Below are 24,516 nucleotides of genomic sequence, written 5' to 3' on the forward strand. Positions count from 1 at the left end.
ACAATAACTAATTATGATTTTGTGATGTTGCCTATACGGATCAACAAAAGACAAAGCCCCATGTGACTAAACTGTATGTAGACACACATACATGTATGTACGTAAGTACATCATGTTACATTACATCAGAAAAATCAAAGTACTTCAGTTTCACAAAACCTCTGAAAGTATTAAAATTTTTAAAAAACCATTACAATTCTCATGATCCTGTAGAAAAAGGCCTAAACTTTTTGTTAAACCAGCAATGGCAATTCTGAGTCAAACTGAAATGTTTACTGCAAATATTCATAATTCTCCCCTTTCCCCACCCCCAAAAAAATCACAGAATACAAAGGTACATAAACTTCTCCACATACTTTTCTTTTTTATAACACAAAACTTCTTCAACCAGGATACTTGGGAGAAACTGAATGCTTGTTCAAAATATAACAGTTTTGCTACATAGCTTGAAGTTGCTGTAAGGATGCAATAACCAATCACAGTGGTTTATTTCAATAAACCTTTTATAAAACGTTATTTTTATTTGTCAAAACTTTGCAGCTTCTCACAAGATGTGTCCTGTATAAAGGCCAGAAGGGGACACTGTCATCAGCTAGTCTGACTTCCTGTACAACACTGGCCATAGAACTTCCCCACTCTTGTGGCTCTTCTCTCAACCCTCTCCAATTTATCAACATCCTTCTTAACTTGTGGGCACCAAAACTGAACACAGTATTCCAGCAGGGGTCGCACAAGTGCCAAATACAGAGGTAAAAGAACCTCTCTACTCCTACTCGAGATTCCCGTCTCCTTTAACAGCAGCAACATGCTGGAAGCGCACATTCAGATGATTATCTACCACATCCCCCATATCTTTTTCAGAGTCACTGCTTCTCAGGATAGTCTCCCTCATCCTGTAAGTATGGCCTACATTCTTTGCTCCTATGTGTTTCCATTTAGCTGTATTAAAATACATAGTTTGTTCACACCCAGAATACCAAGCGATCCAGATTGCTTTTCATTATTTATAGCTCCCCCAGTTTTTGTATCATCTGCCTAAATATGGATTCTGATGCCCAAGATTAAGGCAGCCAACTTTGAAAAGGTTGCCAACTGTAGTAACATAGGCCCACATTAGGCTTAAGCAGGCTATGGTTTCAAACTGAGTTTGGATTTTTAGCATGAGTGGTAGGACTAAAGCATGTAAAAGGATGAGATCATGAGAAAACACAAGTTATTTGTGTTAATCTTGTAGTGACCCTTAAAAATACCAGCGTTATCTCATTTAAGGTTTGGGTTGAGGTAACAGAAATAAAGAAAATATAGTTAATTGGGCACCAGGCATTGTAAATAATTGGTTTGTTTAGTTTAGTATAAAGAAATGTGTAGTTTGGTAGTCAAAGAGAAATACAGCCAAATGAGATAAGATGCAAACCTTGAAGAAAGAGGCCCAGTCATTAATCTTGTCTTGACTGGGGCAGAGGACAAGGTTCAAACTTAGCTGCTTCATCTGGAGTTAGTAAGGTCTGACAACAAACAATGACATCACCTGTTTGTTATAGTGTATTAAAAAAGTAAGGTTTTCTCGGGGTACTTTGTCAGTGCATTTCCGTATTCCTCTGGAGTCACCCCATGATGGGAAGGTCCCTCCCAGGCCTGATCTTGTTGAGAGTATTTTGGCCAGTATTTATAAGTGTATTGCTGTTGGGTACATAATACAAGAGTATATGCTTATGCTCGTACATTGGGTGTAATTATCACTAAGTGGCCATTGAATTAATGAAGGAATGCTTGTGTGGAAACTGAGTCGTGGTAAACCTTAATAAACTTATTAAGAAAATAATTTCCAATACCAACAATACAATTTTGCATGTTCTTTGATCTTGATTTGCTTTTTCCATGCCAATGCCACATAACAGACCGCTACAAAGGATATTATGCAGCTGTCTCTTCTGTTGGCACTAGGAAGGCAGCAGGCCTTTTGTTATATGGCAGATAGCTCCTACTCCCAACTGCATGGAACTTTAGGTAACAAGATGTGTTCTGCAGCTCAGACAGAACCACTACTATTAAAATGGGGTTAAGATTATTAGTTAAGTGATTTCTCTTAATAGCAGCAAAAGGCCAATGCTTGGCCATTTGGATGAATAAAACCGTACTGTATGTGTGCATATTTAAGAAGATTTGACAATTTTTTAAAAAGTTGGCATTTTGTTATTAGTATTCCATCTCATGCAAAGCATGAATATGTACTATTAGTAGACTTTATAGTCTTTTATATTTGCTAATCACACTTTAAAAGGAATGTGCATATTATGTTTTCTTGTGGAACTGGATAGCTGCCCTTGTTTTCTTGAAGCTGATTTCCATTTTAAAATGTTTTGAGGAGGGGTGTGAAAATAAGTATTTTTTCTTTTTAAGATTATAGCCAAATTTTAAAAGTCCAACTTACTTTGGAAAGAAACTATTTTCACGCTCTAAAGGAGATTATTTTAGTTATGGCAATGCCAGATAGAATGTTGTAAAGTCCAACACCAGAAAAAAAATGGACACATCAATGTAAAATATTATTGAGTTACTAGAAACTTTAAAAAACACGCTTGAATAGCGCATTTAAAAACTGTATAACATTAGTTATCCAATTCTCTTTTTAATAAAAAATGTAACACACATATTTCCTTTAACCCTCTGTCCTTTCTAGTTAGCCTAACAATCTGAAAGTCCTAGAAATGTGAAGAGCTAGGAATGGTTCATTAGTTTTCCAAAACTGAAGCAATTACATTTAGTCTGGTTTGGTTTAGATATCCTTCAAAGTTAAACTGGTTAGTCTCTAAGGTGCCACAAGTACTCCTTTTCTTTTCACAAAGATACAAGATTTAGCGCAAATTTTGTCCCCTAATAAACACGAAGTTAAAACAAAGACCTTGATCCTCCAACTAAGAGCATGGGGGGAATATACTTTTGAGCCTGCATGGAGGCTAACTGACTTCCAGCAGGCTCTGCATGGATGCAGCTATCTATTTACACGCTATCAGTTGCAGGACTGTGTCAAAGTTAGCAAAACTCAATCCATAGGGTGTTCTCCATCACAATTTTTACCCCATGCTGTTCCTTGATTTTACCTGCTGCTATAGAAACTATCATTTTATCTATAGAAATAGCTAATACCTCATTAATGAGAAAAACAACTTTACATTATACAAAGGCATAATTTAAAGTTGTCATCTTTTTTACTGTCAGACAATTATCTAAAGAAAAATGGTTCCTCATACTGAATGACTCCATAAATGATTGTATGCCATATGGAAACTGCTAATCAAAGCACTCCTTTAATATTATTGATTAAAAAGTATGCTCTTCCAAATAATTATCAAAACACAAAAGCGTTTAAAAGTGTACAGGTATTAAGAAAACAATAATGCTTAGAAAGTCATCGGCAAGCATGCCTGGAAGTACAAAATACATTGGTCAGTAGCGTGAACTGATGGTCAAAGCTCTCTCATCAGTGCATTAGCTAAACACAAGAAAAAATGAGATGAGAGTTCTTGACTGCAACCCAATAATTGGGTATTATTAATCAACTTGCAGAAGCGAAAAAACTATTAAACTAAATTCTGTGGATAAATGTTTCAGCTCAAGGCAATCAGGATACTGAAGAAACTATTTAACTACAACATTTATCAACAGCATTTAATTTCGTTAGTTTTACTGAAATTTCACAAGTCAGTGAATTTAGGAAGCAAAAGACTAAAAGGTGGAAACAGTATCAATTTGAAGAAGGAAAAATGAGCCAACCTATATACAAACTAAACAAGCAAGTTAGATGTGAGTCAATGAGATCAAATATTGGGCTAAATTTTGCTCTCATTTATATCAATCAGTACAATCCCATTTACTTCAGACTGGTTGCACAGAGAGCAGAATTTCACCCCCACAATCTTCATAATATGTAGCATGCCCAGCAAATAATTTTTTACTGGGTAAAGACACTTAGATTCTAGCATTGTGTTAAGATTAACAAATTCTCTGCATAAAGTCAAAATTATCTCCCCCCTGACATTACCATAATTCTTACGAACAGACCCACTTGAGCTTTTTGGAAAACACTATTTTGATGTAAGTTTTTTTAAATAACATCGATCTCTGAAATAACGTGGAGAAAAGGGGTGGTGGTGTCTCATTTACTATATAAATATCCAGTTTGCTCACCGCACACAACCTCCCACCCCCAACACTGATATTTACATGTCAATTAAGTGGAAACAAAAATAAATAAATAAAAATAAAAAGTATACTACCAAACAGGTACTGCAGAATATACTGAGGTCCAGACTTCCTGTCTCTGCAAGTTCAACTATTGTCTTCAGAAGAAACAAGAAATAAAATTAGTATTTAAACTTTTAAACACATACCCATTAAATTTCCCATGTTAAATTATTTCTGTAGCTGATATTCAGGCCTGTATGCTCAGACTATCTCAGGCTTTGCCTACACACGGAATATTTAATTTAAATAAATTTTAAACCTATTTAAACTGGAGCAAAACTCTATGTAGACATTTATTTCCAATTAAAAGTGGCTTATTTAGTTTACCTGAAACCTATTCTTAGTTGACTTAAGCTAAATAGATATAAAGCAGGTTTAGACTGACTTAGAACATCCACACAGAATTTAGCACACAGGTTTAACTAAATTGATTTTAAAATCAAACATTTAAACAAACTATTTTGCATTTTGATAAATCCTCAGAGATTACCTTCCAGTCAGGACCCATCAGTCAAGAAGGAGACATTTAAATTCAGTGGTATACAGTCCAAAGTCTCAAAGCTGCAATTACCTACTCCATAGAATGTTCTTCTCGTAACCACAAAAGTAGTAATAAAAGCCAAACCTCCAACCCACTATGCATCATGCTACGCTTATGGCTCAAGTGATATACAATGGTGGATTTCAGTTACAAGATCCCAGTTTCCTTACATTAAATTAGATCCTTTCATTTTATATGTCTTTCCAGTATCTATTTTGTTATTGGAATAGTGGTGACTTATTACTCTAGGAAATGAAAATAGTCTACATTTCCAACAAACTTTATATTTCAGCAGCTGAAGATTGTGCCACAAGAGGCTTTTATATAAAGTCTGCAGTGTCTGGAAAATGTATATTCACAGGAATTGTCCTGAAAATGTCTTTTGCCAAAGCTACTTTTCTTGGCCCGGGAAGAATTCACTCTGATTAGCATGAATAGTTAAGGAATAAAATTAAAGACCAATACGCTTGTCTAATGTGTACCTTCAGCCATAGTACACAAAATATATTTTAACCATGGTTCTGGGTTTTAAGTGCCCTGCCACGTTGGTGTCTTTGGATCCATATGATTTTAACTCCTTCCTCACCTCTCTCGATTAGAAAAGGAGCAGAAGGTACTTATGACTATTCTGTCAGTGGAACAAGCCAAATGAAGTTGGTATGCTAGAAAGTAAAGGTAAACCTTCTTGTTTAGATGATGGCCACCAAGGGGGATACCTCAATCGAAGATCCCCAAATGCCTTTTCAATTCTTCCAAGACACTACATGGAGGAACTGGCAGGGGGTGAATATGGAAATACACTAGACCCTGGGGCTCCTTCTCCAAAGCAGCCAGTAAAAGCTACAGTCAAGGGTTCAGGGAAAAACCAGGACCTTATAGTCCTCTCTGCAGAAATCAGAGGAACTAACTGTGGCACTAGGACCAGTAGCCTCTCCTCCCTCCTCCAAACGGGAAGCAGCAGCAGTTTCCTTCTCCCCTTACTCATTCCTCTCTCTAACAATCCCTTCCTCTACGCTACACTTCAATTCCAAGTGACTCCTCCAAAAAACTAATATAAATAAAACAAACAGATGAAAAACAAAATACACAGAACTAACAGGAGGCATGTCTACCATCACTGTGATCACTTTGGGCTGGCTTTTGATACCGTCTTGCATGTTTGGGACCCCTCCAAAGTAGTTCCATTGAATTCAATGGGAGTAATTGTAGAATAAAGCACTATTCAACATGGTCTGTTGCTTATACAATACACTGCATGCCTTTTATTCTTTGGGGACTGTTTTCCTGTACGTTTGTTCAGTGAGACAATCCAGGCCAGATCCTGACTGGTGCCTTTGGGCACTACCAGAATAAAAGTAAATAAATTGCTACTACTACACCTAATAATAATTTGAATGCAGTTTGGAAAGTGGGAAGTTGCCTGAACTACTTCAAATTACCCTAGGAAGCAGAAATATGTCACTGAAAAGGGCAAGCATGTCAAAAGAAAAAACATCTGGAAACTATGATGTTGCTGGCATTTCCAGATACACTTACCGTGGTCTGCTGGATTGCCTTGCCTATTTGTTCAACAGGGAGGGGAAGCACAAATTATTTGGTGCCCTGACTTTGGTTCACTTTAAGGGAAGTTACGAAGCAATGTGGGGAAACTACTACAATGCCCAGAATATTTTATCTGGTCATTTTTATGATGGTCCATTCTAGAGCTGAATTAGTTGCAAAGTGTGTGCATCAAAAAATCCATAACATTAGCACAATGACAAAATCCTGATGGAAGAAGACTGGAAACTGGCTAATTTTTTTAGACCCTGATTCAGCAAAGCACTGAAGCATGTGCTTAATTTGAAGTAGGTGAGCAGTCCAATTGACTTCAGTGGGACTCCTGTGTTTATGTGGTTTGCTGACCTGAGGCCACAAAGAGGCTTACTTACTACTCGACAAAGTGTTAAAATTCTACTTACCATAATTATTTAGTCCTGCTGAAGGAATGGTACTTAGATTGGACTAACCCAGCATCCAACTTGGTGGATGTACAGTAACGGAAAAGCGGTTCTGTATGCCTGAATCTGCACATTCACTGATATTAAAGAAACAACTGATCTATCATGTAAACAAAAATAATCTAACCAATCACAACCTCATCAGAGATTACTACTCAGCACATGGACAAAATATATAATTCCAGGCAGCCTGATGTCATTCCGCTGTGATTTGCGGAGAGTTGCATAGCATGCTGGAGAGTGGGATTCCTAGGTTTGATTGCTCAAAAACTTCATTTCAAAAAAGGGCAAGTTAGAACTGCTAACAGTAACGGGCTTGAGTATCAGAAAATGATCAAGGTAAAAGATTATAAATGCATCTGGTCATAAATTATATGCCAAGATGAATTACTATCAAATGTCAATGAAAGCTAATCACAGATGTCTATCTCAACATCAGAACCAAAGAAGAAGCTTAACTCTAACAGAAGTCAATATTTTGTCAGTAGAAGCTCTAGCTTTATTGGTGTAGTATATTTAAATTACAGTAACTTGTAAGTTTTATTCATTTTTAAAACAGAATTGGCAAAATCTTTAAGCAATGACATTTAAAGTGACAGCTAGTGTAACACTGAAAGACTCCGGTCGTCGGGATTGAACCTGGGACCTCTGGAGCTTAGTGCATGAGCCTCTACAGCATGAACTAAAAGACAACTGCTTTTTAGCTACAGCTGTAGAGCAGACTCATTGAACTCTCTCTAAATGGTCTCGGTGCCACTAAATGGGACAGAACACCACACCCAGGAGGTGTGTGGGTTACATACTTCCCTTAGGTGAGGAAACGCATCCTGAGCTTCAGAGACTTCCCAGTTGAAATCCGGACGAGCCCCTACTTAGAACGCAGACAGACCCCAGCCGTCGTCGGGCAGGATCAAACCGGGGACCCCTGGAGCTTAGTGCATGAGCCTCTACAGCAGACTCATTTAGACTCATCTCTAAGTGATCTTGGTGCCACTTGATGGGACAGAACACCACACCCAGAAGGTGTGTGGGATAGACTAGTATTAGAGACAAGATGAGTGAGGTAATATCTTATTCAACCAGCTTCTGTTGCTGAGAGATGCAAGCTTTCAAGCTTACACAAGACTCTTCTTGAGGACTGGGAAATGTACTCAGAGGGTATGTCTACAATGCAATTAGACGCTGATGGCTGGCCCTTATCAGCTGACTCAGGATCCTAAGACTTGAAATAAGGGGCTGTTTAATTGGGGTGTAGATGTCTGTGGTTGGGCTGGAGCCTGGCTCTAGGACCCTACAAGGTGGGAAAATCTAAGAGCTTGGGCTGCAGCCTGAACCCAAACGTCTACATCACAACTGAACAGCTACTTAGGCTATGTCTACACTAGAGAACTTATGCTGACGGGAAAGAGCTCTCCTGTCAACATAATTAAACCGCCTCCAAAGAGTGTGGTGGTGGCTATGTCGGCATGAGAAGCTCTCGCACTGACACAGCACTGTGCACACTACCACTTATGCTGGAGAAACTTGTCACTCAGGGGCGTGTTTTTTTCTGAGCATCAGAAGTTCTGCTGACATAAGTGGTTCAGTAGATATGGCCTTAACCTGAGTCAGCTGGTACAGGCCAGCTGCGGGTGTCTAACTGCAGCGTAGGCATGAGTGTCACAACTACATACAAGGTGGAACAGATTGTTTAGCAGAAACTGTTAAAACATATTTCACGGGATCATTCAAAGTGAAGGGGCCAGTTAACACCTCTCCAGTCATAGGGGGAAAACTGGGATGGGTATTAGTGGGTTATAGATCAGGGGTGGGAAAAATACAGCCCGTGCGCCAAATCCGGCCCATCTAACATTTCTGTCCAGCCTGCCAGGCTCTTTGGCTGCCCCCTCGCAAACTCTGGGCAGCTAGCGTTTTACTGTTTAGCAAAGCAGTGCAGTGGGGGCTCAGACAGGCTGCTTGCCTACCGCGGCCCCATGCCGCTCCTGGAAGTGGCCAGCTGCTGCTGGCATGTCTCTGCGCACCTCTGGCGGGCAGGGGAGGTGGCTTCACGTGCTACCCCTACCCCCAGCACCGTCCCCACAGTTCCCATTGGCCAGAAACTGCAGGGGGTGGTGCTTGTGGGCGCTGGAGCGCATGGAGACCCGCTGCCCCCCTCCCTCCAAGGGGCACACAGAGACGTGCCAGTAGCAGCTGACCGCAGCCACTTCCAGGAGTGGCGTGGGGGCACAGCATGCAGGCAGCCTGCCTGAGCCCTGCTGAGCTGTGGTCCGGGGGGGGGGGCCACCTGTGGTAAGCACCTCCCGGCCAGAGCCTGCACCTTGCACCCCCTCCCTCACCCCTGCCCCAGGTCGGAATCCCCTCCTGCACCCAAACTCCCTCTCAGACCCTGCATCCCCTCCTGCACTCCAATCCCCTGCCTCAGCCTGTAGCCCCCTCCTACACCAAACTCCCTTCCAGAGTCCACACCCCTCACCCTCTCCTGCACCCCAACACTCTGCACCGGCCCGGAGCTCCCTCCTGCACCCAAATTCCCTCCCAGACTCCAAGCCCCCTCCATTTAGTAGAAATGTGCGGCCCATGGTGACTGACCAAAATTTGTGGCATGGCCCCTGTGAAAATTATCACCCACTCCTGTTATACATTGTTGTAATATGTCATAAATCCAGTGCTTCTACTCGGTCCATGATTTTTAGTGTTTAGCAAAGTTATGAATTTAAGCTCCCAGGCTGGTCTTTTGAAGGTGCTTGCACCTTTGAGGATGGGGACTGAGAGGTCTGATATAGAGTGATCTCTTTGTGAAAACTGGTCATCCACAGGTGATATAGTTCTTTTGTCATTTTTCTGTGTGAGTTCATTCAAGAGCATAGTGATTGGCTGGCTTTCACCCACATAGTTGCTATTGGTGCATTTAGTGCATTGTGGGGTACACCACATGTTGTGATTAGCATGTATAAGACGCATGGATCTTGATAGGTATGTCATGGGGGGTGTTGATTACCTCCCGCCCCTAGCTTTTTTCCCCTCCTTTCTTCTGGAGAGGTGTTCACTGGACACTTCACCTTAATGGTCCCTTGAAATATATGTTAACTACTCATGCTAAACAATATGTTCAACCTTATATTTAGCTGTGACACTGAGTACATTTCCCAGAACTGAAGAGCTGTGTAAGCTTGAAAGTTCATCTCTTTCACCAACAGAAGTTGGTTCAATAAAAGATATTCCTCACCCAACTTCTCTCTTCAATATCCTAGGATCAACATGGCTATAACATTGTATACAGCTAATATTAAGTTAGTCCCATAATTAAGTACATTAGGCACTCAGGTACTACTGCAATGAGAGAGGTACAAGAACGTACGTAGAACAGAGCAGATTTTTAGGCTTCCATAAATAAATCTGGATTACCTAATTTATCATCACTTTTAACCTCATCTCCTCACTTTTTGAACCTAATATAAAGACTTACACACACTACCATCTCATTAAATTTAAACTACAATTTTATTTTGTTAATTAAAACATCATGAATGTTAAATTTAGAAAGCAAGAACTGCACACTACTTGCAAATAAAGACAAGGGAACGTGTAAGATAAATGCAGAATCAACCTTTTGATATTGCTATGTTTTTGTTTCACAACAATTTACTCCTATTTCCCTGTACTAAACAGCAAATGACTCAACATTTGGAAACACACAGGTAACTCATCCTTCAAAAAGGACATGGTATTTTCTCCCCAGCCTCCTAAAAAAGTCTGTTGTATTTTTTACCTTTTTCTTTTGTTCTTCTGTGGCTTTAATGATTCCTGGGTCTGATTTCCAGGATTTTCCAAAATTGTAGAAAAGTGCAGCACTATTGGCAAGGAATGGAAGATGTATAAAGAGAAAACTGAGATGTGTTTAAAGTCAAGGAATCTAAGGAAGTTCAAAATGAAAAAAATTACAGAAAGACCAAACCGGGCTGAATTAACACCATCTGTCAACTTGAAATAAGATGACCAAGAATCATTTTGTTCTAAAAAGTTGCCAAAATCAACGACACTTAAAATAAGCACAAAATATTGTGTCCTAAGGACGTCTATTGTACTCTATAGTCTGTAGAAGTTTTCTTAAGGCAGTTTGACTGCCTGTTCATAACTATTTACACTGTGTTAAAATATGAATTATCATAATTCAGTTATTCCTATCTGTTCTTTGTTTTTAATTTAAATTCCATATAATATTATCTCCTTAAAGTATTTCCTGATTTTACAGTAAACATCCAGAAGTTCTATTTATAAGATGCTCATTTGACTGCTTATGTTTTCATTGTCTTAAAATTCCAGTAAAATCACGAAAAAGAATGCTTTTAACCATATAAGGGATTGTCTAACAGAGAATGATGTTACACGGCCATAATCCCTCAACCTATGCTCATTTCCAAGATACTCAACTCAGAATTTATACACTAATTTGAAAGCTCTCCCAATGTAAAGCAAAATAATTGAAAAAGCAAAACTGTTGGGTTTTTTGGGTGCTGTTTGAAACATGATCCTCTTATAAGCAAATACTCATATTTCAGACCAATGAAAGCCATTTTAAAATATATAATCTAATACCTATAAAATAAGAATTCTTAGTATTCCTGAAAGTGTTTATAAATTCAAAAGCAATATAAATACAAGGAATAACCACTAGTTTAAAAATGTTTCCTATGCTAGAATATACACAGCTTTATAGTGGTTTAAATCATAGAATTAATAGATTTCCTAGTAATAGCCAATAATGAGCATGAAGTACAGCACTTCTGAGGGAGCCAAAAATCTGGCACGTTAGTGTACCATTCCGACTAACATGTACATGAGTAAAGTCACTCATGTGTGAAGTCCCATTGATTGCAGTTGTCATTGGGACTACCCATATGAGTAAAGTTTGTTATTTATGTACATTTTTGCAGCATCAAACCCTGAATATGGATTGATAAGCATAGTGTTTTACATGGCTGTATGTACTAAAATTGGCATCTGAACATTTTATGCATTGATAATCTGTAAAATTTTATGTAAGGAATTTTATGGAAAACTCTGAGAATCAAGCCCACAGTATTTAAACAACTGTTTGCTGAAATGAAGCATATTTCATTAATTCTGTATGTCTTGTACCCTACCATACCCTAAACAAACTTCCTTGCTCTGATTTGGTTCTCTGAAGGAAGACACTAGTTGTAGATTTGAACTGTAACTGAAAATGTTTGATAAGCTAATTTTAATTTTTAATATTGTGCTCTTCACAGTAGCCTCTTAGCATTTTAGCTCACTATAAAGACTAATTAAGCTTGAATATAACAAGCTCTTTTTAGTAAATGTATAACTTGCATACCTCCATGTACACCATAACTTACTATATGCCCCACTGCATTTGATCTCTACTGATTAAAAGTTGAGTTTAATCTTTTTTTTTTTACTAACTCAGTTTCTTGCTAAGTGCATTTTTTGAAATTAGCTCTTGCCAAAAATAAGTTCACTTTATTTATATTGCTTTAAGGGTTTACATTTTCTCTAAAATACTTACTATTTTCACTGATATTTGTGTCATAACAATAAAAAAGCAGAACTGAAACATCTTCTATTTAAAATCCCTTAAACAGACATCTGCTATGAACAATAAGGTACAATTGAAAAAAATTACGATTCATTCCAAATTACTAAACGTCACGTCTAGACTGCTAAAAAGAAATAGAATGACAATTTATTTTCTGTCCAGTAAAATTGCTTTATGACCTTCAGTTTGTGGCCTTACTTTTAATCCACTGTATTAAATCTACTGTATAAAATTTGGACAATATGTTCCTGTGACCAAAACACTGCTCATGCACCTGGGTCCCACAAGCAGTAACTCATAGATATTTTTTTTCTGCATGTTCCTCTCACCCTGTGTACCCTTCACTCACACAGACTATATGGACAGAGTCTAAGGATATGTCTATACTACAAAATTATGTCAATCTAAGTTATGGCAATGTATAGCCACCACAGTAATTAAATCGCTTGGGCATGTCCTCACTACGCTCCTTGGGTTGTGGTGTGCATCCTCACCAGGAGCACTTGCACCAATTTAACTGTCAAGTGTTTGCCATTGTGGGACGGCTTTTGAAAGGCAACAACAATCAACGTAAGCAATGCAGTATCTACACTGACACTGCATCGACCTAACTACATCAACACTGACTCTATGCCTCCTGTGGAAGTGGAGTTATTAAGTCAGTGTAGTGGGAGAGTTACATCGGTGGGAGTGACATTTTAGTGTAGACACTTACAGAATTAGGTGGATGTAAGTTGCCTTACATCAACCTAACTCTGTAGCGTAGACCAGGCCTAAGAGTCCTAAGATAAAATGGCGAAGTTCAACCCCTCCCTTGCTATCTTTTATTAGGAGGACTCCATAAGATAAGTGCAGCATTGATAGGGAAACTATCCTCGTGAAGACAGAAAATAGGCCATGTGCGTACTGAAACTGAAAGGAAGGCTGAATGGGGCAGTAGGATTATGGATGAATGATAAGGGGATGGGAGTAGGTCAAATCTCAGCAGAGAATTTTGGGAAAATGAAAACAGGGAGCAAAAAAGTGAGGTGAACAAAGAAGAATCCGAGTGGGGGAAGGTTATGCTGACGAGGCAATTCAGAAGCCTCCTGGGGAAAAGGGCAGGCACACTCTGGACGTTAGAGTAATTTACTTCAAGGAAGACCTATGGCAATTTACAGAACTTTTAGGGACACCTGCAGTGTATGTGGAAAAATACATGACACTTTGAAACGTCTACAGTATAGGTGACATTCTACCTGGAGGCAAAGCACTGATGGCTGGAGCGGAATGAAATTTTTTGGATGAAGAGTTTATTTATCAGAAAATGCAGTTTCAGGTCTACGAACTATTTGTGAATTCATGTCAAGTTCATGGACTAATTTTGATGGAACCAAAAGAGTCAAAACGCTTAATATCAAAATGAAAACTTTGTTTGGACTTTTAGTCAGACATTTTCACAACAGCAAGCAAAGGATTCACAAAGATGGTGTCTTTCCCCCCATAAAAGAGTTAGCCCAGTGGTTAACATGCTCTTCTGGGAGGCAGGGAGACTCAGGTTCAAGTCCACACACTAACTGAAACTGATCAGGAAAAGGGATTTAAACTTGGGATTCCCACATCACTGGAGAGTGCCCTAGCCACTGTGCTAAGGGATATTGTGAGATGGGGCTTTTTCACTCTCCCCTCTGGAAGCTGTTTTCTTTTCTTTTCTTTAAAGGAGCTTATAAGGGAGGCCCCACCAACCTCTTCCCTGCTGCCACTTTTGTTTGCTTGCTTTTGTCAAAATGCCTGAAAGTCTAAATGAAATTTTTCACGTTAAAACTAAACATTTCCTTTTGACATTACCAGAAAGTTGTGTGTTGAAATTTTTCATTTTGGTAACATTAAAACATTGTGATTAACCATTTTTTGTTTTTGTTTTTGTTTTTTTAATTTCTACACCCTGAAAAATTTAAACAACTGTTTTTGGATCAAGCTGAAACTATTTTATTTATTTTTCAAAACTCCCAATGAACTCAAAACTCCATTATCTGTCCAGCAAAAGTTGTGGCCTCACTTCTTTTCAGCCCTAATATTTTCCTCACTCAGACCCAAGTAGAGAGAAGTACACAGCTGTAGAGGCGGCTGCAAAGCTGAAGCATAATGTTGGCAGCAACTGCCCCTCTGCAGATTTCCCACTCGGCAACTTTCTATGCAGTAAAGGGTTCCAGAAATATTTAGGTCTTAACCCTAAAGCAAAATACTAAAATGAACTTAACCAAGACACTTCCCGGTTTTCATTGTGTGAGACAAAGTGCAAAAATCCATGACCCATTTGTTACCTTACTACAAAGTAACACATTTCACTGTAATTATCAGAGCAGTCGGAACAATTATTATTGTTCCATTTAAGTGACAGAATACATAAATGGTGATGTGAATATTTGATTAGCTAAGTTCGATCCAAAACTGCAACCTATTTAGTGGCTTCAATTACACACAAATTGCTGTTAATTTACAACTATATATCAAGCAAAATATTGGTTGGAACCAGAGCTATACATTGAATGAGGGGGCCAGAGGGGGGAGAGAAAGAGAGAGTGTGTGTATGTAAGTGTATGTATATAAACACTGACATATCAGGACACTCCCTCAGAGCATTCTGAAGAAATCCAATCACTCAACAGGTCTCAAATCTACACTTTCATAACTAGTAGCCTCTTTGTCTTTCTGAATGTAAGTCTTCCTTTGTTCTTTTCTTGGATTTGTCTCTATAATTTTGACTGTATGTATGTGTGATGACTTCATTTTGTAAAGTTTTATTAAAAAAACTATGATCGTCTTATCTGTTCAGCTATCAGCATTAACTGGCCAACTAGTAGAAATTTAGGGAGGGAATTTCAAAAGCATCTAAGGGAGCTAGAGGTCTAACTCCCACTGAAAGTGAATGAAAGTTTATGCCTAACTCCCTTATCTGCTTCTCAAAATCCGACATTCAACCATTATAACATGAGGGGATATGAAAGGTGAAGAAAGGCATAAAAATGATATAATGTAGTCAGTTTTTAATTGGACTAGTGATTGCCATTGATTTGTTTTTTTGACTTGCCAGTAAAAATTGTACTAGAAAGGCAGATCTGCTGTATAAACAAAAGGGTTTTCAAGCAGCATTTCTTGAAATAGACTTCATATTGTTCCTAATTCTTTCAGAGTGGTGAAGCAAGACTAACTGCTTAGTAGGGTGCACACATGAAGTGTAAGATCAATATATGGTGGAAAATGAAACTTATCTGTTGTTTGGAAGCCAGATAGCATCATGTTCAATTTTTGGCAAATAAGCGCCAAAATGCAGAATCCTTAGACACTGATGACGAACTAAACCATCTCAGATTTGTTTCCCTCTCCTTACAGGTTTTCTTTTGGTTTTTCTTTAGTTGTTTACTTGTTCGATCTTTACTTGGGAATTACATGCCGAGTAAGAACATTCACTGGCAAATAAACATAGTAAACACAAGAAACTAGATAGTATTATAGGTTTCAGAGTAGCAGCCGTGTTAGCCTGAATTCGCAAAAAGAAAAGGAGTACTAGTGGCACCTTAGAGACTAACCAATTTATTTGAGCTCACTTCATCGGATGTATTCCACTGAATACATCCGATGGAGTGAGCTGTAGCTCACAAAAGCTTATGCTCAAATAAATTGGTTAGTCTCTAAGGTGCCACTCCTTTTCTTTTTTAGCTAGTATTATATTGATTTTTAAAAAGTTAAAGTTGTAGATCATTAACAGTCATTTTGACATTTAAAGGTAAGTGCCCCATAAGCCTTTGCAACAACCTCATTGTATTCAAAAGTGACATTGTGAAAACTAAGTTACTATTAGTATTTTTTTCATTAGGGATGAGTGTTTTGTGACAAGGTAGTTGAGAGACTGAGTTCTGTAAGCTGTCATAATTTAATTGATAATTTTAAGTTAGAAGTCTTTGTAATAAGATGCCAAATTCATTCTAGTTCTTCTGGCAAATTGCCCTATAGCTTTATTGAAAAAAAGAAATTACATGCCTGCTTTATTTTTGTAGCATAAGACAGAGAACTGTGGTCAGAGTAAGAATCTTTATATTTTTACAGCTTTACATGATTACTTAGAGCAGAGCACAATATTTCTTTATTCTCTGTAGTGTCGGTAAAGTGATATCTGATGAAATTCCTCGTTGTGGCAGTTTTCATGAAATGAATCTGGCAAGCCATTTTACTCAAAAACACTTCCAAAAGGATTCATTACACATCAAGTTGCTTTATGGGGACTTTCAACGCAATAATATTAAGTAAAAATAATACTTTGCATTTCCATATTGCCTTCTATCTAATGATCTCAAGATCTGTTTAGTTTTCATGATCTGTTCTACTTTAAATTTATGTTCATTTCTGAAAGTGTTATAAAGTAACATTTAACAGTCCAGATATGTTTTATAATAAGCACTCTTATTTATATAGATAACAATTCAGTATACACAATTCAACGTCCAGTTAAGGTAATACAACTTTCTACTTCAGAAGCCAGTGAGTTAAGAAACTGAATATCATGACAAGTATTTAAAAACTTTAAGATTAACAGCTGATTTTCTGCAATTCCAGGGTAGTCATGCGAAAAGTGAAGCAACTTAGCTAAATCACAAGGTTTCACACATTAGGCTTTCTGTTGTATCTTAAACTGATTTGTTTGTTACAATCCCTGTCTGATGTGGCTCTAAGTGGTGGGAGTGATCACACAATGCAAACAAAATCTATGTTTATTTCTGTGGAAATGAACTGAAATAATTTAAAAGTAATTTACCTGAAAGTACATTATTATAGTAATATGTGATACAGCGGGTCCCCGGTATACGTCGGGGTTGTGTTCTTGAGAAGGGCGATGGATACCGAAATGACATATACCGGGGACCTGCTGGTAGAACAGGGGTATAGGCAGAAGGGGACACTCGGGTGAGAGCCGGAGGGGTAGGAGTGATCTGGCCAGGGGCTCCCGGAAAAATGGGGGGGGAGGGGAAGCGTAAAAATGCACCCCCGCACCACCACCTGCTCTGCACCCCCCTTTCCCGCCCCCCCCCCCCCAGTGCTCGGGGCTTGCCCCACTCTGCCTGGCACTCCGACTGGGAGGGGAGTGGGATCAGGGTGCAGGGGCTTGCCCCGCTCCGCGCTCCAGCCAGACCCCACTCCGTGGCTGGAGCGCCGGAGCTAGGCAAGTCCCGGTGCCCCGACCCCGCTCCTCAGCTGGAGTGCTGGGCGGGCGGTGTGGGGCAAGCGCTGAAGCGGGAGCAGAGCCGGAACTGGGGAGGGGTGGGCCTGGATGTTAAGTAGGTGGACTGCGGCCCACCCATGACTACACATAGCTGTCGCTCATCAATAGGGGAACGTGTTCCAATTTACGTCAGTCCCAATCCGCATATCCGTCGTTTAACAACTTATTGCAAATGATGGATATGCGGCTCGGGACGGACGTGAATTGGAACACGTTCCCCTATTGATGAGTGATGGATATACAAAACAACAGCTATGAGGGAGACATATACCCCCCAGCAGTAATTGAAAATGGCTCCATGTGTCCCACTGTGTCTTTTTTGTGTTTACAAGTGGAATTTCACCCCATATCTGTTGTAAAAATACAGGATATACAGTAGTGTATGAATAATAAAAGCTGTTCGTGCAATCTCTTCTCAAATACAGCTGAGTAAGATATTTGCAAATAATCCCTAACAAATATCAGAATGCTCTTTTATAGGAATAATTTTCCAGGATATCTGCATTTCATAAACTAAACTGTTCACAGTATCATTTTTCTCTGTTTAGCCATAGCATGCAACTGATTTTAGATATTTTCTAGCCTCTCTTTTATACAATGCAAGATTTATAACTTAAAGCAGCTTACAGAATGTGAGCCAAGTTAATTCCAGGCCAAAAGAAGTTTGTAGTTAAATTTCTCCACTGATATGAAAAGGCATTCCCGTTTGTGTATTTTAAACTTGACAAAGAAAGGGACCTGAAATTTCTTTTTAAATCGATAAGTTTTGCAGGGGAAAGGGGAACAAAGACACTATGTGCAGCATATCATTTCATAGAGGTGTTTTTTTTAGTAATGGTGCTGAATGCAAGACAATTCATCATGATTTTCAGATACAAATCAAAGAGCCTTCTATAACTTTGTAGAATGTGCATTGTGCTTAAAATTTTAGTGTGTAGCCTTCATTCTTTTCCATATTGTATCTGGAAATGAGAGTCATCAAATTGCATAAAGCAACATTATCCAGCTGATGTGTATTCATTTGCTTTAAAGAGGATTTAATCTACACGTCTGCTTCCATTTTCATAACATAGCCACATAATACTAGCCAGTTATTTAGTACAATCATCAGAAAAAACAGACCTAAAATTCTCTTTCCCTTGGTTTGCACAAACATTTTCTATTTGGTTCAGGACTGCTTCTGTTACATAGATCATCCATTGCGGATTCTCAGCATGTGTTCTGAGGTAAAATAATTTGCCCCAAACATTCTAATATCCAGCATTCATTCTTCTCACTATTTTTTATAATAGATGTTTAATTTCTACACTTATAGATGCGGAGGTTACTTATCTGTAATCGGAGGTTCTTTGAGATGCGTGGTCTTTATCTGTATTCTACTGAGGGTTTATGGATGTGCACCATGCATCCTGAGCTGGAGATTTTTCTTGTAATAGTGTTCGTTGATCCACACATGCACCCGTGGCTCACCTCATGGGTGCATATCATCCGAGGTGATAAAAGCTGGGGAAGACTGACCGCGTCTCCAGTTCCTTCTCTACTGCAAATCCAACAGATCCACAGCAGAGGGGAAGGAGTGTGGGAAGTGGAATACAGATAGGGACCACACATGTCGAAGAACCTCCAGCTACAGGTAAGTAACCTCCTCTTCTTCTTCGAGTGATGACCCCATTGTATTCCACTGAGGGTGATTAACAAGCAGTATCTAAGCCAGAAGAGGGTGCAAGGACGAGAACAGTTGAGTGTAGGACACCCTGCTGAATGTGGCATCTGTCGCAGAGTTCTGCACCAAGGCATAATGTGTGGCAAAGGTATGTACCGAACTCCATGTGTCCGCTCTACATATATCCTGAGGCAGCACATCATGGAGGATGGCTGTGGTTGAAACAGTAGAGGCAGTATTGATCTTGCTTGCTGACCTAGAAGGAATGTGGGCAGGAGGAACAGATTTTTAAAGCCTGGATTTTTGGCATAGTCCAGTACCCGCACGTGGGTACGGCAGTGGGGGTATTCACGGGGATCCACAATAGGGCCAGCAGAATGGATCCGGAGGGTGCTGAGGAGGGCCTTATGGCACAGGAAACCAGTGGCTCTGCAGCAGCTGGAGTGGAGGATACTGCCACAATGTAGAAAGCCTCCGTTGGTACTCATAGTGGCAGGAAAAGATGGATGCCCCCTGATTTTCATTCAAGTCCTCCAAGCACGAAAACTCAGAGGCTGGTTCACCAGTGGAATCGGCAGAATTGTGTACACCGTCAGAGTGGGGGGTTGAGCAGTGCCTCAAACGTGGTCTGGTGCCAGAGATAATATCTCCCTGGAAGTAGAGGGCCCCAGAAGGTGTGGAGACCTTGGCTCTCCAGGGCAAACCTGATTGGAGCTCTGGCACTTCTCCCAACCTCCCCGGAGTCAAGTCCCTAGAACTGGAGCAACAGTCTTACCCAGAGTGGATGATTCTCTGACTCTGAGGGATGCCAATGTGTGTGCTGGTTCCACTTGATACCAGTGGATCCATCAATTTATGTGGCTTCTTTTTGTGTTTGTGTGCTTTAGGGCACTCCATCCCTATGACTGGAACTCATGCAAGGAGTCTCTCCCTTCTTAGGCCTAGAGGAAGACTTATAACCTTACCTCCTGACTAGGCCCTGGCGCAGGGATCACAATGGTGGCACTGTTGGTGCCTGCCTCAGACTTTGTAATTAGAGATGCACTCCTGGCAGCCTCAAACCAATATATCGGGGGGAGAGGGAGGTTGCTTGGCCAGGGTCCGAATGAGGTCTCATAGTGACTTCCACGAGGTGCTTCCATATCGGAGAGTCTGGCATTCTCAGGTATGACTTGGAAAGGGCTGGCAGATACTGCACCTGGATGAAATGTGGGCTTCTCCCAAGCAGTAGAGGAAGTATTGATCTTCCTTGCTAAAACTACCCCAAAAAAGGAGCCCCAATCCTGCTCCTAAAACTATCAAACTACTAAAGATTACTATAAAAACAACAAAAACCGGTAAAAACTGTAAAACTAATTATGAACTGTATATTTTTAAAGTATGTCACATGTAAGAGGACACTAATAGTTCCAACCCAGACGATGAGGCGGTGAGAAGGAACTGGAGACGCAGTCTGTCTGCCTTGCCCTTTATCACCTCGGATGAAACCATGAGGTGAGCCAAGGGCACATGCATAGACCAATGGACACTAGTACTTAAAAAATCTCCAGCTCTGGATGTGTGGTTTAGATGTGTAAACCCTCAGTGGAATCCAGTAGGGACCATCAATCAAAGAAGAACTTAATGTTATATATCTTTGACTGATTATGTTAGACAATATTTTAACACTTTTTAAACAAGATTCTCAAAGATTTTAGGCACAGTGGCACTCAAACTTGTATGTTTACATCCTAAGAAACATGAAAGACCCAAAAAGAAAAACAAAATTTGCAACACTACTTTTTAACCTCAATGTTGGGCTTAAATAGTATCTAGGAGTAACAGATCACTCTTTAAGCATGAAAAAACAGTGGTAATCAAAGGTATATCAGTGACTGCAGTGATATTGGATTGTCAAGCCAATATCTTTCATAAGCATTACATTCACTTAAAAATACTTAAAACTAGGAACATTAAGTAAAAATTAAACAGGAGTTAATACAATGTGTTTGTTGATTCTTTGTTCAAATGATAAAATATTATTAAAATGTGTGATCCCAGAGAAAGTAGAACAGAAATTTAACTCGATTAATATGGTAAACTGAATTTTTGATGAAATCTGACTCAATTTCTACTTTCTTTCTGAACATGGCAAGTTTATGTCTAGGCAGATCTAGTTATATGTTCTGTCCAGTGGCTAATATTTATAAAGATGTGATGTTGTCAAATCCCAGCAATTCTAATTATTTTCGTAGAATATATTCTATTCAGTTTCATAAGCTGTATGAAATATTATATTTAACACATTTTTTAAGTCCATATAAAATGGAACTTGCAAACTACTTAGGAATAGCTAGTTATGGCTGCACTGCCAGTAAAAATGACACCAGAAGTGATAAATATGAGTGAATAGGGAAAATGAAGTTATCTATTTATCCTAGGAAAAGCATATATGCTACTGAAGTTTAAAGACTATAGGTCACGGTGAGTTCATGTAATTATAACCTTTTTGGCAACATATGGCCTTGACATGTCTATACAGCCACTTGCATTTCTCTGCTAAAGAAATGAAAAAAACACAGAGAAAGTCTGGATAGACATTTTTAAGGAAAAGGTTTGAGGAAAACATTGTTACTGGCATAAAGCAATAATGTAATTTTAAAGCAGTACAAAAATAACCATTAAGAGTTTTGATTACTATGGCATAGTAAAGTTCTATTTTAACAAAAACAATTAAGCATTAAGAATTTTAAACAGTTGTAGTTATTTTTAAAATTACTATTCATTCTTTACTTTTGAGGTCATATTTAGAACTCAGCACTGATGTTAAACATATACAAATCACTAAAATGAAAAAGGATATCATTCCAAAACCAGAAAAACCATGTCACATACATCCAGAATTTAGTTGCCAGGTATATTCCAAGAGGCAGTGCACTATGCATTGAGTGATCAAAGAATGATCTGTAAAACAACAGAAGTGATGTCATCATATAGTATGTTCTTTTATACATAATTTAAATTCAGTATCAGTACACATGAAAAACCTCCTTTTATGTAACACATTAAATAACAATTAGATCTCCAAATACTGTTAGTAAAAGATTTTGCTTCTGGAGGTCTTCAGAGCCTGCAGAAGTCCCATTTTTCAAGATGCCCTGATGCAGAAGGATGGATGAGAGTCAGTTAATGTCACTCCTCAGATGGTCAAAGGGGTAACTATGGTGTAATATAAGACACAAGGGAAGCGGGGCTGATATGAATCTTTAATCAAACATAATGTTAATGTTTTATGCTATCCCTAGGTCAATACATAAACTCCTAAAAAAATAATTTTAAACCTAGTCTAAAATAAGATTTTAATGGTTGGACTCAATCTGCATTGAGTTGGACTCAATTACCCCATTCTCCTCTATGTTCATAGACATCATATCATTTCCTATTAATAGATTCCAAGACCTGAAGAGACCACTGTGATCATTTAGTCTGACCTTGTACATAACAGAGGTCATCGAACTTTTCCTCACTGTTAAAAATGTATGCCTTATTTCCAGTCTGAAGTTCCAGCCACTGGATTGTGCTATATCTTTCTCTGCTAGATGCAAGAGCTCATTATCAAATATTTTTCCCCATGTAGGTACTGATGGACTATGACCAAGTCACCTCTTAATCTTCTAGCTGTTAAGCTAAACAGATAGAGCTCTTGGAGTCTACTACTATAAGGCATGTTTTCTAATCCTTTAATCATTCTCATGGCTACTCTCTCAACCCTCTCCAATATATCAACATCCTCCTTGAACTGTGGGCACCAGAACTGGACACAATATTCCAGCAAGGGTTCCACCAATGACAAATACAGAGGTAAAATAACCTCTGCTCCTACTTGAGATTCCCGTTTATGCATCCAAGGACTGCATTAGCCCTTTTGGCCAGAGAATCGCACTGTCAGCTCATGTTCAGCTGATTAACCACCACAACCCCCTAATTTTTTTTCAGAGTCACTGCTTCCAAGGATAGAGTCCCCTATCATGCAAGTATGGCCTGTATTCTGTGTTTCTAGAGATATATATTTATCTTTATACATTTTATTTATATATTCATATTTAGACATATTAAAATACGTATTGTTTGCTTGTGCCCATCTTACCAATGACTTGTTCTCATTATTTACCACTCCTCCAATTTGTGTGTCACCTGCAAACTTTAACAGTGATGATTTTATGTTTTCGTCCAGGTCACTGATAAAAACAACAACATAAGGCCAAAAACTGATTCCCATGGGACCCCACTACAAAACATACCCGCTCAATGATGATTCCCCATTTACAATTATATCTGGAGACTTATCAGTTAGCCAACCTGAATCTTATAAATTACATGTGTAATCAGTGATCAGGCTCTTCACTTTTTACCACAGAAACATCAACAACAAAACAAAGAAAAGGCATTCAGTCTTCTGTATAATCAACAAAAATCTTTGAATTGATTATTTTGAAGTTGCTCACACAAGTGTCATGTTGCCTTAATCAGTGACTCAAAATATTTTTAGTAGGATAACATGCTTAGATTATAATACAATACTTCATATGCCACTGACATTACACCATTTTAGAACTGTTGATGAAATGGAGAAGTCTTAACAAATGTTTACTCTAAAGCCACATGCTGACAGCAGTTAGAAATCACTGCTAAAGTGCTCACTCAGCAATATTCACATTGCGGTTATTTTAATAGAGTTTGACGTGAATTCCTAGCCAAGAGAATGGACAGAAGTTGTGAATTACATTTACACAAGAGATTCCAATGTCAGAGTGTTCAAGAAAACCATACAACACAAAATATATTTTTTAAAAAACGATCTAAAAAAGGAAATATATATGCCTTGTTTTCCTCAGTCTGTAGTTACAACAAAAATGCCTGTTTTCTTCTATCTCTTGCTTTTCTCTCATTACAGCTTCAGGCAGAGATTCTTCACAGAAACATTATCAGAAGGACAACAGTAGAGTCAGTTTTCCATTTCATTTAATTCACTTATTTCTATGACAGGAAGCTAGTTCTTCAATTAAGCCAAAAAGAAATTTAAACACTGCATATAAGCCAGCTAATTCTCAAGAGCTGTCCTGAGTTCCAGCTAAGAATACCTATGAAAACATTTACCATTAAAAACAATCTCAACGATACATATAAAACGATGGAGTCTAAATTAGCTGTTACCACTCAAGAAAGAGATCTCGGAGTCATTGTGAATAGTTC

The 24,516-nt window shown here is 38.8% G+C and overlaps 1 protein-coding gene across 4 annotated transcripts in view; it reads right to left on the minus strand.

Moving 5' to 3' along the window:
- ZDHHC17 (zinc finger DHHC-type palmitoyltransferase 17) overlaps positions 1-24,516 on the minus strand; it is a 126,583-nt gene that overhangs the window by 17,927 nt on the left and 84,140 nt on the right. For all 4 annotated transcript variants that reach the window (XR_006291207.1, XM_037886158.2, XM_037886127.2 and 1 more), the window contains 3 exons: positions 22,127-22,227; positions 10,556-10,680; positions 4,278-4,340 (listed from right to left, as the gene is read on the minus strand). Coding sequence is in view for 3 of the 4 variants with exons in the window: in XM_037886158.2 (XP_037742086.1) it covers positions 4,278-4,340; positions 10,556-10,680; positions 22,127-22,227 (289 nt within the window). In the remaining variant the exon portion in view is untranslated. The remainder of the gene's footprint in view (positions 1-4,277; positions 4,341-10,555; positions 10,681-22,126; positions 22,228-24,516) is intronic.

The sequence above is a fragment of the Chelonia mydas genome, chromosome 1, assembly GCF_015237465.2.
Source record: "Chelonia mydas isolate rCheMyd1 chromosome 1, rCheMyd1.pri.v2, whole genome shotgun sequence".
Lineage (NCBI taxonomy): Eukaryota > Metazoa > Chordata > Testudines > Cheloniidae > Chelonia > Chelonia mydas.